This window comes from Schistocerca gregaria, chromosome 5 (genome assembly GCF_023897955.1).
Source record: "Schistocerca gregaria isolate iqSchGreg1 chromosome 5, iqSchGreg1.2, whole genome shotgun sequence".
NCBI classification, from domain to species: Eukaryota; Metazoa; Arthropoda; class Insecta; order Orthoptera; family Acrididae; genus Schistocerca; species Schistocerca gregaria.
Window position 1 is genome coordinate 471,242,282 of NC_064924.1, and position 16,893 is coordinate 471,259,174.

A 16,893-nucleotide genomic window follows, 5' to 3' on the forward strand; every position below is an offset into this window, starting at 1 on the left:
AAGGCTTAAATAATGGTAAATCCAGGATGGAATGTAACAATATTCTGAAAAGGGTAGTTGCTACTCACCATATAGAGGAGATGCTGAGTCACAAACAGGAACAACAAAAGGACAGTCAGAAAATGAGCTTTCGGCCAACAAGGCCTTCATTGAAAATAGACAACACACACACAAACACACATACACAAAAGTAAACTTAACTCACTCACACATGTTGTGTGGGTGAAATGCATTTGTATATATATTAAAAACAAAGATTCCAAGACATATATTAAAAACAAAGATTCCAGGACTTACCAAGCAGGAAAGCGCCGGTAGACAGGCACAATGAAATAACACACAAACACACACACACAAAATTTCAAGCTTTCGCAACCGGCGGCTGCTTCATCAGGAAAGAGGGAAGGAAAAGGAAAGATGAAAGGATGTGGGTTTTAAGGGAGAGGGTAAGGAGTCATTCCAATCCCGGGAGCGGAAAGACTTCCCTTAGGGGGAAAAAAAGGACAGGTGTACACTCGCGCACGCACACACACGCATACATATCCATCCACACATACACCAATGTATACATACACATGGTGTCGTGTGAAACCCAGCTCGCGCTATTCGTCCACGAGACTCAGAGGGCCTTAGACACAGGTTCACAGGTAGATGCCGTGTTTCTTGACTTCCGCAAGGCGTTTGACACAGTTCCCCACAGTCGTTTAATGAACAAAGTAAGAGCATACGGACTATCAGATCAATTGTGTGATTGGATTGAGGATTTCCTAGATAACAGAATGCAGCATGTCATTCTCAATGGAGAGAAGTCTTCCGAAGTAAGAGCGATTTCAGGTGTGCCGCAGGGGAGTGTCATAGGACCGTTGCTATTCACAATATACATAAATGACCTGGTGGATGACATCGGAAGTTCACTGCGGCTTTTTGCAGATGATGCTGTGGTGTATTGAGAGGTTGCAACAATGGAAAATTGTACTGAAATGCAGGAGGATCTGCAGCGAATTGACGCATGGTGCACAGAATGGCAATTGAATCTCAATGTAGACAAGTGTAATGTGATGCGAATACATAGAAAGATAGGTCCCTTATCATTTAGCTACAAAATAGCAGGTCAGCAACTGGAAGCAGTTAATTCCATAAATTATCTGGGAGTACGCATTAGGAGTGATTTAAAATGGAATGATCATATAAAGTTGATCATCGGTAAAGCAGATGCCAGACTGAGATTCATTGGAAGAATCCTAAGGAAATGCAATCCGACAACAAAAGTAGTAGGTTACAGTACGCTTGTTCACCCACTGCTTGAATACTGCTCAGCAGTGTGGGATCCGTACCAGATAGGGTTGATGGAAGAGATAGAGAAGATCGAATGGAGAGCAGCGCGCTTCATTACAGGATCATTTAGTAATCGCAAAAGCATTACGGAGATGATAGATAAACTCCAGTGGAAGACTCTGCAGGAGAGACACTCAGTAGCCCAGTACGGGCTTTTGTTAAAGTTTCGAGAACATACCTTCACCGAAGAGTCAAGCAGTATATTGCTCCCTCCTACGTATATCTTGCAATGAGACCGTGAGGATAAAATCAGAGAGATTAGAGCCCACACAGAAGCATACCGACAATCCTTCTTTCCACATACAATACGAGACTGGATAGAAGGGAGAACCGATAGAGGTACTCAGGGTACCCTCCGCCACACACCGTCAGGTAGCTTGCGGAGTATGGATGTAGATGTAGATGTAGAACAATAGTAATATTCATGTGGTTGTGTGCTGACAGATAGACAGGTCCTTTTTTAACCTTTTAATGACTAATTATCTTTACTCAAGCATTCCTCTGTGATATAGAAAGAGTTATTAAGGAGAAATCTCTTGCACATTTTAAAACACTTCTGATATCTATCAGACATTTTATATTCATGGGTACATTGCCAAAGAGTTTTATGGCTATATTTATCACAACTTTATGTACCAAATCAAACAATGGCAAATCCAGGATGAAATAATGACAATATTATGAAAAGGATCGACTGTAGATCATGATATAGTGCAGATGTTGAGTTACGAACAGGCACAACAAAAAGATTGCTGAACATGTATGCTTTTTGCCAAAAGGCTTTCTAAAGTAAACAACGCATTCACATTCACACAAGCACAACTCACACTCAAGTGTGTGTGAGTTGTGCATGTGTGAGTGTGTGTGCATGTTGTCTACTTTAAATGAAGCACTTCTGGCCAAAAGCTTGTGCATGTAACAGTATTTCTGTTGTGCCTGTGTGTGACTCAACATCTCCTCTACATGGTGATTAGCACTCTACTCTTGTCACAATACTTAGATTCATGAAAGGATAATGCAGATTTTTTTTTTTAGTGTTGTCCTTGTGAATGTCTCTGTTATACTCGAACTTAAATGGATTTTTGGTAACAGAGTTCATAAGTGAATAACTACTTGGCTGTGGTCAATATTCCCAGCTGCTTAAAGGGATGCCTGTAAGGCATATATATGTCTGTGAACTCTACACATAATTCTAATTATTCTCTTTTCTGCAGTCAATACTTTTTGCTGAAGTGAGGAGTTACCCCAGAATATTATCCCATAAGACGTCAGTGAATGCAAATATGCAAAATATGAGGTGTGATGAAAAGTAATGTGAACTTTTTAATTTTGCAGTCTTTATACATCCAATTTTCAAAATGTTTTTTTCTTGTTGGTACACATGTTACTGATGTATGTTTGCATTTTCAGCTGTTAGAATTTTTAGTTTATCGTTGACTGTTGAGAAGCCCGTGTTTTTCAGTGCTTGATGAATTTTTACTTTTGAAAAAGATGGATCAGAGAATTTGCATTAAATTCTGCTCAAAAAGTGGAATAAAGTGTAGCACCACATTTGAAATGTTGACTGTTGGTTTTGGTGAATCTGTTATAAGCAAGATAAGAATTTACAAGTGGTATAAACATTTTAAACAGGGTTTAGAAGCCATTGAAGGCAGTGATCACTGTGGATGCCCTAGCACATCAATTGGGTACTGATGCCAATGTATAAGAAGTAAAGAAAATGGTTCTGGAAAATTGCCAACTCACCATGAGAGAGGTTGCTGATGATGTTGACATATATTTTAGCTCATGCTAAGCAATTTATTTGGGTATTTTGGCAACAACACATGTAGGAGCAAAGTTTGTTCTAAAATTGTTGAATTTAGACCAAAAAGTATGTTATGTAAACATCGCTCAGGAATTGCTGAGTGAAATTGACAATGATCCTGAAGGTTATGAAAGAATATGGAACATGGATATGAAGGTATGATGTTGAAGTTTAGGCCCAATAATTCCAACTGAAGCAGCTTGAAGAGCCGATATTGAAAAAAATTCGACAAGTTCAATCTCATGCAAAGGCTCTTCTCACTGTTTTCTCTGATTACAGTGCGCCATGAGTTCCTGCCTCATGGTTATATGGTCAATAAGAAGTACTAAATGGAAGTTGTGTGCCATTTACTTGAAGAAATATGAAGAAAATGACCAGAATTGTGACAAAACTACTCATAGAAATTGTATCACAATAATGCTCCTTCTCACCCATCAATGCTTGTTCATGATTTTTTGGCAAACAACAAAACCATTTTGTTGCCTCAGCCACCTTATTTGCCAGATATGGCTCCCTGTGACTTCTTTTTATTCCCAAGGATGAAGAGAACAATGAAAGGATGTTATTTTGCCACCACTTATGAGCTAAAAGTAGAATAACTAAAGGAGCTAAACACCGTCACAAAAAATGAGTTCCAGTAGTGCTCCGAAGGTTGGAAAAAGCAGTGGTACAAGCGTATTACTTTTGATGGGGATTACTTTGAACAGGAAAAAGTTGATTGTGATGAATAAATGAAGATTATTAAAAAAAATCGCATTAGTTTTTGATCACACCTCGTGTTAATTTATTGACTTCTATACTCCCTACAGATGGCAATTATTCTTAACATTTTAGCTGGTCTAGTATATGATTTTTTCCTTTAAGTTATCATCAATGTGCACTCCTAAGAACTTACAATTTTTCTATCCTGTTAATTATTTCTTGTTAGCATACTAGGTTAATAGAAGGTGAGATGGATTTTTACAGTACAAAACTGGATGAACTGCATTTTTCCAAAGTTTAAATCTAATCCATTTGTGCAAAACCCTTTAGTAACATTCACAGTTCATGAATCACAAGAATGGAGTTCATCCCAACATTAAAGTTAGCTGAGAGGAAGCAGATAGCAGTCTCACTCTTTTGGTATAAGTGGCACTGCCCTTCTTGACCAGTACCTGTACCCATATAATTTTCATCATCCCACGCATTAAAAAGCTTCCTTGAACACATTAGTACCTACTTGGGGATAAAATTATTTCTGACAATAATTTACATTCTTGTCTGTAGTTTGTTCAAAGGCAATGTCTACAGCAAGGAAGATACACTGAAGCACCAAAGAACCTGGTATAGGCATACATATTCAAATACAGAGATATATGTGATACTAACCAAAACGGCCTTGCTGTGCTGGTACTACGAACGGCTGAAAGCAAGGGGAAACCACAGCCATAATTTTTACCGAGAGCATGCAGCTTTCTGTATGGTCAAATGATGATGACGTCCTCTTGGGTAAAATATTCCCTCATTTGGATCTCCAGTAGGGGACTACTCAGGAGGACATTGTTATCAGGAGAAACAAAACTGGTGTTCTACGGATCAGAGAGTGGAATGTCATATCCCTTAATCGAGCAGATAGGTTAGAAAAATTAAAAAGGGAAATGGATAGGTTAAAGTTAGATATAGTAAGAATTAGTGAAGTTGGGAGGCAGGAGGAACAAGACTTCTGGTCAGGTGAATACAGGGTTATAAATACAAAATCAAATACGGGTAATGCAGAAGTCTGTTTAATAATGAATAAAAAAATAGGAGTGCGCGTAAGCTACTACAAACAGCATTGTGAATGCATTATTGTGGCCAAGATAGACATGAAGCCCGTACCTACTACAGTAGTACAAGTTTATATGCCAACAAGCTCTGAAGATGACGACGAAATTGATGAAATTTATGATGAAATAAAAGAAATTATTCAGATAGTGAAAGGAGACGAAAATTTAATAGTCATGGGTGACTGGAATTCGGTAGTAGGAAAAGGGAGAGAAGGAAACATAGTAGGTGAATATGGATTGGGGCTAAGAAACGGAAGAGGAAGCCATCTGGTAGAATTTTGCACAGAGCACAACTTAATCATACCTAACACTTGGTTCAAGAATCATAAAAGAAGGTTGTATACATAAAAGAAGCCTGGAGATACTAGAAGGTTTCAGATAGATTATATAATAGTAAGACATAGATTTAGAAACCAGGTTTTAAATTGTAAGACATTTCCAGGGGCAGATGTTGACTCTGACAATAATCTATTGGTTATGAACTGTAGATTAAATCTGAAGAAACAGCAAAAAGGTGGGAATTTAAGGAGATGGGACCTCGATAAACTGATGAAACCAGAGGTCGTACCGAATTTCAGGGAGAGCGTAAGGGAATAATTGACAGGAATGGGGGAAAGAAATACAGTAGAAGAACAATGGGTAGCTTTGAGAGATGAAATAGTGAAGGCAGCAGAGGATCAAGTAGTTAAAAAGACAATGGCTAGTAGAAATCCTTGAGTAACAGAAGAGATACTGAATTTAATTGATGAAAGGAGAAAATACAAAAATGCAATAAATGAAGCAGGCAAAAAGGAATACAAATTTATCAGAAATGAGGAAGTGCAAAATGGCTAAGCAGGGATGACTAGAGGACAAATGTAAGGATGTAGAGGCTTATCCCATGATCGGTAAGATAGATACTGCGTACAGGAAAATTAAAGAGACCTTTGGAGAAAAGAGAACCACTTGTATGAATATCAAGAGATCAGATGGAAACCCACTTCTAGCAAAGAAGAGAAAGCAGAAAGGTGGAAGGAGTATATAGAGCATCTATACAAGGGCAATGTACTTGAGGACAATATTATGGAAATGGAAGAGGAGGTAGATGAAGGTGAAATGGGAGATATGATACTGCGTGAAGAGTTTGATAGAGCACTGAAAGACCTAAGTCGAAACAAGGCCCCTTGGAGTAGACAACATTCCATTAGAACAACTGACAGCCTTGGGAGAGCCAAAAATCTACCATCTGGTGAGCAAGATGTAAGAGACAGGCGAAGTACCCTCAGACTTAAAGAAGAATATAGTAATACCAATCCCAAAGAAAGCAGGTGCTGACAGATGTGAAAATTACTGAACTATCAGTTTAATAAGTCACAGCTGTGAAATACTAACGAGAATTCTTTACAGACAAATGAAAAAACTGGTAGAAGCCGACCTCGGGGAAGATCAGTTTGGATTCCATAGAAATGTTGGGACATCTGAGGCAATACTGACCCTACGACTTATCTTAGAAGCTAGATTAAGGAAAGGCAAACCTATGTTTCTAGCATTTGTAGACTTCGAGAAAGCTTTTGACAATGTTGACTGGAATACTCTCTTTCAAATTCTGAAGGTGGCAGGGCTAAAATATAGGGAGAAAAATGCTATATACAATTTGTACAGAAACCAGATGGCAGTTATAAGAGTTGAGGGGCATGAAAGGGAAGCAATGGTTGGGAAGGGAGTGAGACAGGTTTGTAGCCTGTCCCCGATGTTATTCAATCTGTATATTGAGCAAGCAGTAAAGGAAACAAAAGAAAAATTTGGAGTAGGTATTAAAGTCCATGGAGAAGAAATAAAAACGTTGAGGTTCACCGATGAGATTGTAATTCTGTCAGAGACAGCAAAGGACTTAGAAGAGCAGTTGAATGGAATGGATAGTGTCTTGAAAGGAGAATATAAGATGAACATCAACAAAATCAAAATGAGGATAATGGCATGTAGTTGAATTGAATTAAGCTGGGTGATGCTGAGGGAATTATATTAGGAAATGAGACACTTAAAGTAGTAAAGGAGTTTTGCTATTTGGGGAGCAAAATAACTGATGATGGTTGAAGGAGATAGAACATAAAATGTAGACTGGCAATGGCAAGGAAAGCGTTTCTGAAGGAGAGAAATTTGTTAACATCGAGAATAGATTTAAGTGTCAGGAAGTCGTTTCTGAAAGTATTTTTATGGAGTGTAGCCATGTAGGGAAGTGAAACATGGACAAGAAGAGAATAGAAACTTTTGAAATGTGGTGCTACAGAAGAATGCTGAAGATTAGATGGGTAGATCATGTAACTAATGAGAAGGTATTGAATAGGATTGGGGAGAAGAGACGTTTGTGGCACAACTTGACTAGAAGAAGGGATCGGTTGGTAGGACATGCTCTGAGGCATCAAGGGATCACCAATTTAGTATTGGAGGGCAGCATGGGGGGTAAAAATCATAGAGGGAGACCAAGAGCTGAATACACTAAACAGATACAGAAGGATGTAGGTTGCTGTAAGTACTGGGTGATGAAGAAGTTTGCACAGGATAGAGTAGCATGGAGAGCTGCATCAAACCAGTCTCAGGACTGAAGACCACAACAACAACAACAACGTATGTGAACAGGCAGAATTTTGTACTGTGGCCGGCAATGCCTATATAAACAACAAGTGTCTTGCACAGTTGTTAGATTGGTTACTGCTGCTACAATGGCTGGTTGTCAAGATTTAAGTGAGTTTGAATGTGGTATTTTAGTCAGTGCATGAGTGATGGGACACAGCATCTCTGAGGTAGCGATGAAGTGGGTATTTTCCTGTATGACCATTTCATGACAGTACCATGAATATCAGGAATCTGGTAAAACATCAAATCTCCAACATCGCTGTGGCCGTAAAAGGATCCTGCAAGAACAGGACCAACAACAACTGAAGAGAATCATTCAATGTGACTGAAGTGCAATCCTTCCACAAATTGCCCAGATTTCAATGCTAGGTCATCAACAAGTGTCAGCATGTGAACCATTCAATTAACATAAATGACATTTGCTTTCAGTGCAGAAGGCCCACTCATGTACCATTGATGACTTCATGTCACGAAGCTTCACACCTCGCCTGGGCCCATCATCACTGATATTGGACTGTTGATGATGGCAACGTGATGCCTGGTTGGATGAGTCTCATTTCAAACTGTATCGAGCAGATGGATGTGTGTGGGTATGGAGACAACCTCATGAATTCATGGACCCTGCATGTCAGCAGGTTCAAGCTGGTGAAGGCTCTGTAATGGTGTAGGGCATGTGCAGTTGGAGTGATACGGGACCCCTGATACATCTATTTATGACTCTGAGAGGTGACATGTATGTAAGCATCCTGTCTGATCACCTGCATCCATTCATGTCCATTGTGCATTCCTTTCAGATGTGGGCAATTCCATCAGGACGATGCGACACCCCACACATCCAGAACTGCTACAGTGTGGCTCCACAAACACTCTGCTGAGTTTAAACACTTCTGCTGGTCGCCAAACTCCCCAGACAAAACATTATTGAGCATATTTGGAATCCCTTGCAACGTGCTGTTCAGAAAAGATCTCCACTCCCTCGTATTCTTACAGATTTATGGGCAGGCCTGCAGGATTCATGGTGTTAATTCTCTTCAGCACTACTTTTGCCATTAGTTGAGTCCATGCCACATCATGCTGTGGCAGTTCTGTGTACTTGCAGGGGGCCTGCACGATGTTAGGCAGGTGTACCAGCTTCTTTGACTCTACAGTATATAGCAGATGCTGTCACTTGCAATTGATGAAGGGTGCTCCTGACTCAGTGAAATAGCCCAAACCACAAAAGTATCTTCTGCACTATGGGGCTAAAAACAGTAAAATAAGTTGGGTACTCCAGGGGTGTGGGCTGAGATGGCAGAATCTACTTATGCTGAACAATGTACATGATAACTATGATTGTACTGAACTTATACACCACATAAAACAAAGGGAACTGGAGAAGTCAACTGTGACAAAACACTGCCTAGTGAACTGGCATCAAATATAATTTGGAAGTACAAAGTCTTGAACCATAAGTCATCATACTGAGATACAATAAAAGAGATGGCTGAGATTAGACCAAGTTGTAATTAGAATATTTTTAATAGATACCTAGAGTACATGTTTAGCAGTGTATGGGGGTGTGCATTGGACATCAGATGATAATGAAGATGTGTGATTGACATTTATAGGGAGACATCAGTGGCACTTTTGAGTATGTCTGGCTCATTGGACATCATCTGGTTCTGTGGTAGACTGGAGCGGCCAGAGTTTGTCCAACTCACATTCCCATGTTTTTGCCATTTTAGCCCAATTCTGGATAAGTCTGGACACTGCTCATTTTTTTCTTTTCTAACAAAGATGATGTAATTTACTAAATGAAAGCATTGGTATGTTGATAGACACACAAATAAACACAAACACACACACAAAATTCAAGCTTTCGCAACCTATGGTTGCTTCATCAGGAAAGAGGGAAGGAGAGGGTAAGACGAAAGGATGTGGGTTTTAAGGGAGAGGGTAAGGAGTAATTCCAATCCTGGGAGCGGAAAGACTTACCTTAGGGGGGAAAAAGGACAGGTATACGCTCGCGCGTGCGCGCACCCACCCACCCACCCACCCACCCACCCTCCCACCCACCCACACACACACACACACATCTGCACGTATACAGACACAAGCAGACATAAGTATACGTGTGTGTGTGTGTGTGTGTGTGTGTGTGTGTGTGTGTGTGTGTGTGTTTGTGTGTGTGTGTGTGTGTGTGTGTGTGTGTGTGTGTGTGTGTGTGTGTGTAAAAATTATGTTATTGCATTCAGTCAGCAATTTTACTCCTAAAGCCAATGAGAGAGAGAGAGACAGCTGGCAAAAAGTGAGGAATTTATTTGAAATTATATGGCTTTAATTCTGAGAAGATTTTATTCTGGCATGCACGAACAAAAAACACTAAGGAAAATTTTTTTCTTACATTTAAACTGTATGCTGAAAACTATAGAGATTAAAGCAAGATGGAAGACCGATAGGATACATAGGTGTAGGAATACCTACATCTGCAAGAGTAGAACTGAGAGTAACACAGTCTTAAGGCACAGACAACTGTGCTGTAGCCATTATCTACAAGAAAGTTGTGTGTTGTATGAATGCCTCATTTGTTAAATACCAACCAATTATAAACGTGAAAACGAATTTCTCAGCACGCTTAGCACTACTGTCAAAAGAATACAAATGAATTTGTGCACTGTTTTGTCACTGTGGTTGATAGTCTTGCAGCAAAAAATATTTTCTTCCAGAAATGTTTTGACCAGTGTTTTCTGGAATGTAAGAGGCATTCATCTTATTAATTACTTGAAAAAAAAAAAAGTACAACAAGAACTGGCAGATGTATAACATCTGGACCATTTGGATTAGAAATCATCAAAACATAGTTTTGAGTATAATAAACTGAATGATGTGAAGCACAAATTGTTGGAACATTCAAACCATTTGCCACAGTTTGTATACAACTTCTTCTTTATGTCTGCAGCACTGTCATTTTAACTTAGTATTGTGACCATTTCAGGCGAGCACCACAGATTCAAAATTAGTAACTTATTCAAGATTGTATTTAATGTAATTTATTTTTACAATATCATCTGCAGCCGTGAGCAGCTTTCATGGATGAGCTCAGCACTGCCACATCACTAATAACATCTGAGTGATGTGCTAAATCTGATTGAAAAAGGAAAGAAATGCATTGTTTGTGCTTTGTGTATCTATAAGTACTACAACCATTTGATCTGCTTGTTATTTGTTATCTTTAGAATCCTGGGAGTTATTTCTGCCATTATGTGGATTGACACAGCACATACTTTTATGGGATATTACAAATTTGTGTGATATTGTGCTGCAATTTGCATTACAGATTGCATTAGTCGACATTCTGTGTAAACTTGAAATACATCCAGATGGTATAATTGGCCACTCTGTTGGTGAATTGGGTTGTGCATATGCAGATGGTTGCCTCACAGCAGAACAAATGATACTTGCATCTTACTATCGAGGAATAGCTACACTTGAAGCAGAACTTATTAAAGGAATGATGGCTGCCACTGGTAAGCATCAAAAACCTCTCAGTATTATGAATAAATCATTATTTGTATTTCTTTCATGTGCCATTTATTTCAGTTACTGATTCTAATGCACCAGAATGTTTCAATATAAACATTAAAGTATATTAATGGGAAAGCTACTATTACTGTTGTAATCCATCTCACTCAGAAGTGTTTGGTCTCTGTCATATCATCTCTCTTTGTTAATGTTGGGTAAAACCCAAAAATGGTATATGCCTGTGAAAAACTTCGGTTTGTGATCAGGGATGTTCCTCATCATCTGTTTCAACTGTTCAAAGGTGACACTCAAGGATTCCCAAAGTTTAACACAAAACTTGATGGCATAACATTGCTCTAAATAATGATTTTCCAATTTTGTAACACACAGAAATAATACAATTTCACTGAAGGTGCTCTCAAAAACCACATGATGACTGTACAGAGCTGAAACTTAGTCTGAATTTCAAGGAGAGATGAACACACCAGTCTTCACAAGTAGCACAACACAGCAAGATTGCTTGCATTGTTGTCAGTCTCATAACTTTTCTCGTCCACCTCATATACATTAATTTGGTCTGCAAGATATCTAGGAGAGTTAAAAATTTCATTGTATCATCAGCCTTTGGTTCTAAATCTTATCCTTCCAGTAGGGCTTTGCATATCCTTTTGTCAAGTTTTGATGGTTAAGGATGACTCATACTTACACTGTCTTTCATTGAGAACTATCTTCAATTATTTTTGTACTTGGGAATATAATGCAGTATCAAGAATCTACGTTACCATTTGCCAACACTGTCTATGATTGGAAGCTCAGGTATAAGCATATTACACTACCCTAAACTATTTTCTCAGTTGCTTATTTTTTAGAGACTTTCAACTATTTCTATGATTATGCAATATTCAAATATTTGTGCCTCAGTCTTGCTCCCACAAATTTGTTCCCTCACTTCATTCATCTCAACTATATCCCTCAACTGTTTTATGTTCTGAGGCTAGTACTGCACCTTACTCATCACCTAATGAAACTATAAAATTATGAGACAGAATGGGTGGTGAGTACTGGAGGAGAAATTCTTAGTAATGCACGTACATACCAATACAAAAGTACAAGAATCTACCATAACTTTCTCAGGGATGATAGAGGGTCAGGTTAAGGAAGATTAGAAAGGAAATGCAGATTACTGAGACTCCAAGACCAGAATGACCCATCTATTGTGGTGAAGAGGGGAAACAAACATGAAGTGGGATGCAATAATATGTTGGAAGGCAAGTTCCCATCTCAGGAATTTGGGAAGGCTAGTATTGTGTAGGAGGATTCAAGTACCAAATGTGGTGTTTCCAGGCAATCAGTTTCCTTGAGTGAACTGTAGTGGATGTTCAGTAAGTCAGTAAGAGTATCTAATTCATAGTCCTCAACCATTCTTTGTTTGGTTATAATTTTTTATTTGGCAACATTCCTTTCTTTTCCAGTGTTCAGCAATCAATTTTTATTGTTTGATTACCTCTTTTCACTGTTTGACAATCTACTTTCATTGTTTGGCAGTCCACTTTCATTGCTGAATGACCTTTTGTCTCTGTTTGGTGGTAATTTTTCCTTATTTATTGACAATTTTTGCTTGTTTGCCTATACTTTTCTACATTTAATGTTCTTTCCATTTCTTTGCAGTCTTACTAGTTTCTCAACATTCTTTTGGTTCCCAGTTTTCCTTTGTATAAATGCTCATTGTACTATTCTCTTTCTCTTACAAGTATTACCACCACCATTACATAACCTCTGCCAACTACCGCTCCCACAAGCTGCTGTCTTTCTTTAAAATCCCCCAATCTTTCAGCCCTTAAAAGTTTTAATGCACTCAGTGTATTTCTCCTTTAAACAAGCAATAAATCTGAACATAATACCTCCCACCATGAAATAAGAAGCCATTGTGTTCATCACATATCTCAAAAAAATGTCGCACCCTCTGTCTTCACCAACTACAACTTATGAGGTGTTTTCCAATACTAAGGTCCATTGGTCATACAGCTATCATTAACTAGATTAGATGGAGAATTGCCTTATCAAAAAGAAAAAAAATGTGTGCACAACTTCTGATTGGAAATTTCTGGTACTCATTGTCGCCACAATGCCTCATGATCACTGGTACTAGTATCAATGGGGACATCATCAAAGTTCCAGAATGAGATTTTCACTCTGCAGCGGAGTGTGCACTGATATGAAACTTCCTGCTGGATTAAGTTTGGAAGGTGGGATATGAAGTACTGGCAGAATTAAAGCTGTGCGAATGGGTCATGAGTCATGGTTGGGTATCTAAATTGGTAGAGCACTTGCCAACGAAAGGAAAAGGTCCCAAGTTTGAGTCACATCCTGGCACACAGTTTTAATCTGCCATGAAGTTTGATATCAGCACACACTCTGCTGCAGAGTGAAAATCTCATTCTGGATACATCCTCCAGGCTGTGGCAAAGCAATGTCTCCACAATATCCTTTCTTCCAGGAATGCTAGTTCTGCAAGGTTTGAGAAGAGCTTTTGTGAAGTTTTGAAGGTAGGAGATGAGGTAATGGCAGAATTGAAGCTGTGAGGATGGGTTGTGAGTTGTGCTTGGGCAGCTCAATAGCTAGAGCTCTTGCCCGCAAACAGCAAAGGTCCTGACTTTGAGTCTCAGACCAGCACACAGCTTTAATCTGCCTTGAAGTTTGATACCAGTGCACACTCCAGTGCAAAGTGAAAATCTCCTTCTGGAAACATCCTCAGGCTGTGGCAAAACCATGTCTCCACAATATCCTTTCTTCCATGACTACTAGTTCTGCAAGGTTCGCAGAAGAGCTTCTGTGAAGTTTGAAAGGTAGGAGATGAGGTACTGGCAGAATTGAAGCTGTGAGTATGGGTCACGAGTCATGCTTGGGTAGCTCAGTTGGTAGTTTCAACCTCAGAGATCTAGATCCTGATTGAGAACCAGATGGCTATGATCATTTCCCAGGACAGTGTTGCAGCTACTGATCTCTGATGAATTTATGTGAGGAAGGCTGGTATTGTCACCATTCTGTGACAGTCAGTGGAAAGATCCAAGTATGACCTACGTATGACCTTGGAGTGAAGATGAAGGGCATCATTCATTCCAATGTGTGTAACATCAAGCAGCTGGGCTGCAGAAACAGCCTGTTTAACATATCAAATGTTGACTGCTGATGACTGACAGACCTCTACCTTTTTGCGATTACTCCCTCCCTCACACATGACACAGCAGGCTTTCAAAGACAACAAGTTTTGCTCTGTCTTTTTCAATTTTAGTGGGGGCCAGCAGCACTTCAGTCTTGTTGGTAAGGGGGATGGGTGTAGTACCCTGAGTTCTTTGTGCTCTATGCCTTGCCTGTACTGGACCCTTTGACCCTCCACCGACAATCAACAAGTAGTGTCGGCACCCCGGTGGTCCCGGCCGCCTATGATGGTCTGGATGGCCGAGTGGTGACCTCTCCAGTTATCAGGATGGTAGGAAATGACTGTGGATGCGTCAGAAACGACAAGGAAACATTATTAACTCATAACACCTTTATTACAGCTGAGTACAGTGTGGCTTGGTGATATTGACGATCTTCCCTGAGTCCTTGCTGACTTGTAGCAATGACACCAGATGTGGGCCGTGCAGTCTTGCTAGTGCAGTGCCATGTGCTGTGACGTATTGGTGGAATACCCTTACTTCAGCTGCGCATGGGTGTTGGCGTCCAGGTGGCCAGTCGGCTCGGCTGCGGACAGCAAGCTGCTGCGTGTGGAGGCTCTGGGTTGGAGTCCTGAAGCTGAGAGGCATTAGAAGTGTTCTTGTACTGCAGAGTGTGCTCTGTCGCACCCCGTATTCTTCCCTGCTCCTCCTGGTGGCTCGTCTGCTGTGGACGGGTGGAACAGCCTGCAGTCCCCCAGCGCCGTCGGCTCACCTGGTTGTGACGGCGGATGCACAGGGCCTAGGCCCCGCACGATCTCGACGACGGCTCACTGATGTGGTCAGCATTGGCGGCAAGCGAGTCTGCCACGATGTCTGCTAATCCTGGGTTGATGATTGACAATGGCAGCAGAGAGGACCAGAGCTGGTACTGTCCCCTCACGTCTGCTGCTGGATGTGCCGCCCTTACTGTAACATCTCCTTAATAAAGATTAACATGTCGATCACCCAGCTGAGCACTATGCAGTGACCCAGTACACATCTCACTGCAAGTCTAACTGTGAGTGCGAGTGCCTTGCTGCTATCAAAGCTGGTGTATTTAAAGGAAGCACGAGTGATGTCCTGACGTCATGCTCGTTTGTAATGAACACATTCGTTCCACTTATACTGCTGATTCATCTGTCGTACTCACCCCTTAGGTGTTCTTGCGACAGAGTTACGTGTTGTTACGGCAGACATACGTGAAGTTGTGGAATGCAGTACAGCTGACGCTATATCTCTGTCTTGCACTCTACGAAAGTCTCCGTCTAACACAAACCCGCGTGCTAAGAAATTCTCTCTCACCTGTTGTGTGTAACCAGTCCGTTGCCCCTGCGTGCGTTGCCCCTGCGTGACGACACATTCCGATATATGTGCAATCCTCCTACCTCTTGGCTAATTTACTGCTTCTGGGTCTCGGCATAGGCAACGAAAGTTTGACAATATTCCACGTTTCCAACTCTTTACTATTCCGTGACACTACAGTAGTGATAGGTCTTGTATTTTCTGGCGAAGAGAAATTATCCGTGGAGGAGCATAGATCTTACAGTAACTTTAGTATCTCTTGTTGTGACTCAGACTATTTTACCAAACTTACCTACCTGTAGCAGTTTCCAATCACTTTACATCAGGCAGAATAATTTTTAAATTGCTTATGAACAGCTGTGAGCTAATGGTTTACCATATAACAGCATTCATATTGCGTCTGATGTAACACTTTACAGAACAGTAAACAAATAATCTTAAATTAATGCCTCTGATTTTCTTTTAATTTCAGGATCTGTTATGCTTCAAGGATTAGAAATTTCTTTTAACATCTGAAGTTACATTGCCCAAGAAAGTAGTTTGTGTCATAACAAGACAAAACCCTAGCAAAAAATTTCCTGATTCCCTAAATTACATGGAATTTGTGTCTCAGACTTCTTCTTTGTGTAGATTATGCTGCCTTGCAGACTCACATAAACTCAAGTAACTGTAAATTTATAACAGATGAAAACAATATATACTGTTGTTACTCTTCAAGCTTTCCTACTGGATTCATCTCAGCTGAAAGAAATGCTCTACAAGGGTTGAAGACCAAGACATTGTCATCTTAGCTGCTGACAAAGGAAATGCTACTATGCTTCTCTCATGCACAGAATATAACAGCAGGTTGTACAAACTGCTTGACGATCTTGCATTAGTAAATTTAAAAGTTATCCAACGGGTAGGATCCAGAGAAAAACTGTGGAACTTATCAGGAAGAGCTTGATTCTAGCCAAAGTCACTAAGGGTTTGTGTCAACAGACTCCAGTTCCTCCTAGACTCTACGGCCTACCCAAGATCCATCGGAATGGGGTGCCTCTCTGTCCCATTGTAAATAACATAGGAGCACCTAATTATTTTGTTGCCAAATACCTGATATCACTATTGGGACCTCTCATAGGCAAGTGCGACCATCACATTCGAAACTCTGAATATTTCATAGGTCACCTGAAAACTCTTAGATTGTAATCAGCGGATCTGTTTGTAAGTTTCGATGTTGTGCCTCTTCCTACAAAGGAGCCCTTGCAGGACTCTTTGGAGCTCATTAGCAACAAGTTTGAAGAGGACATAGTAGCATTATTTAAACATGTTCTTACTTCAACATACTTCTTAT

General features: G+C 40.1%; 1 protein-coding gene across 1 annotated transcript in view; it reads left to right on the forward strand.

Annotated features, from left to right (window-relative positions):
• Nucleotides 1-16,893, forward strand: part of LOC126272096 (fatty acid synthase-like) — a 332,645-nt gene that overhangs the window by 114,092 nt on the left and 201,660 nt on the right. Inside the window, exon 11 of the mRNA XM_049974674.1 lies at nt 10,877-11,066. Coding sequence (XP_049830631.1) covers nt 10,877-11,066 — 190 coding nt within the window. The remainder of the gene's footprint in view (nt 1-10,876; nt 11,067-16,893) is intronic.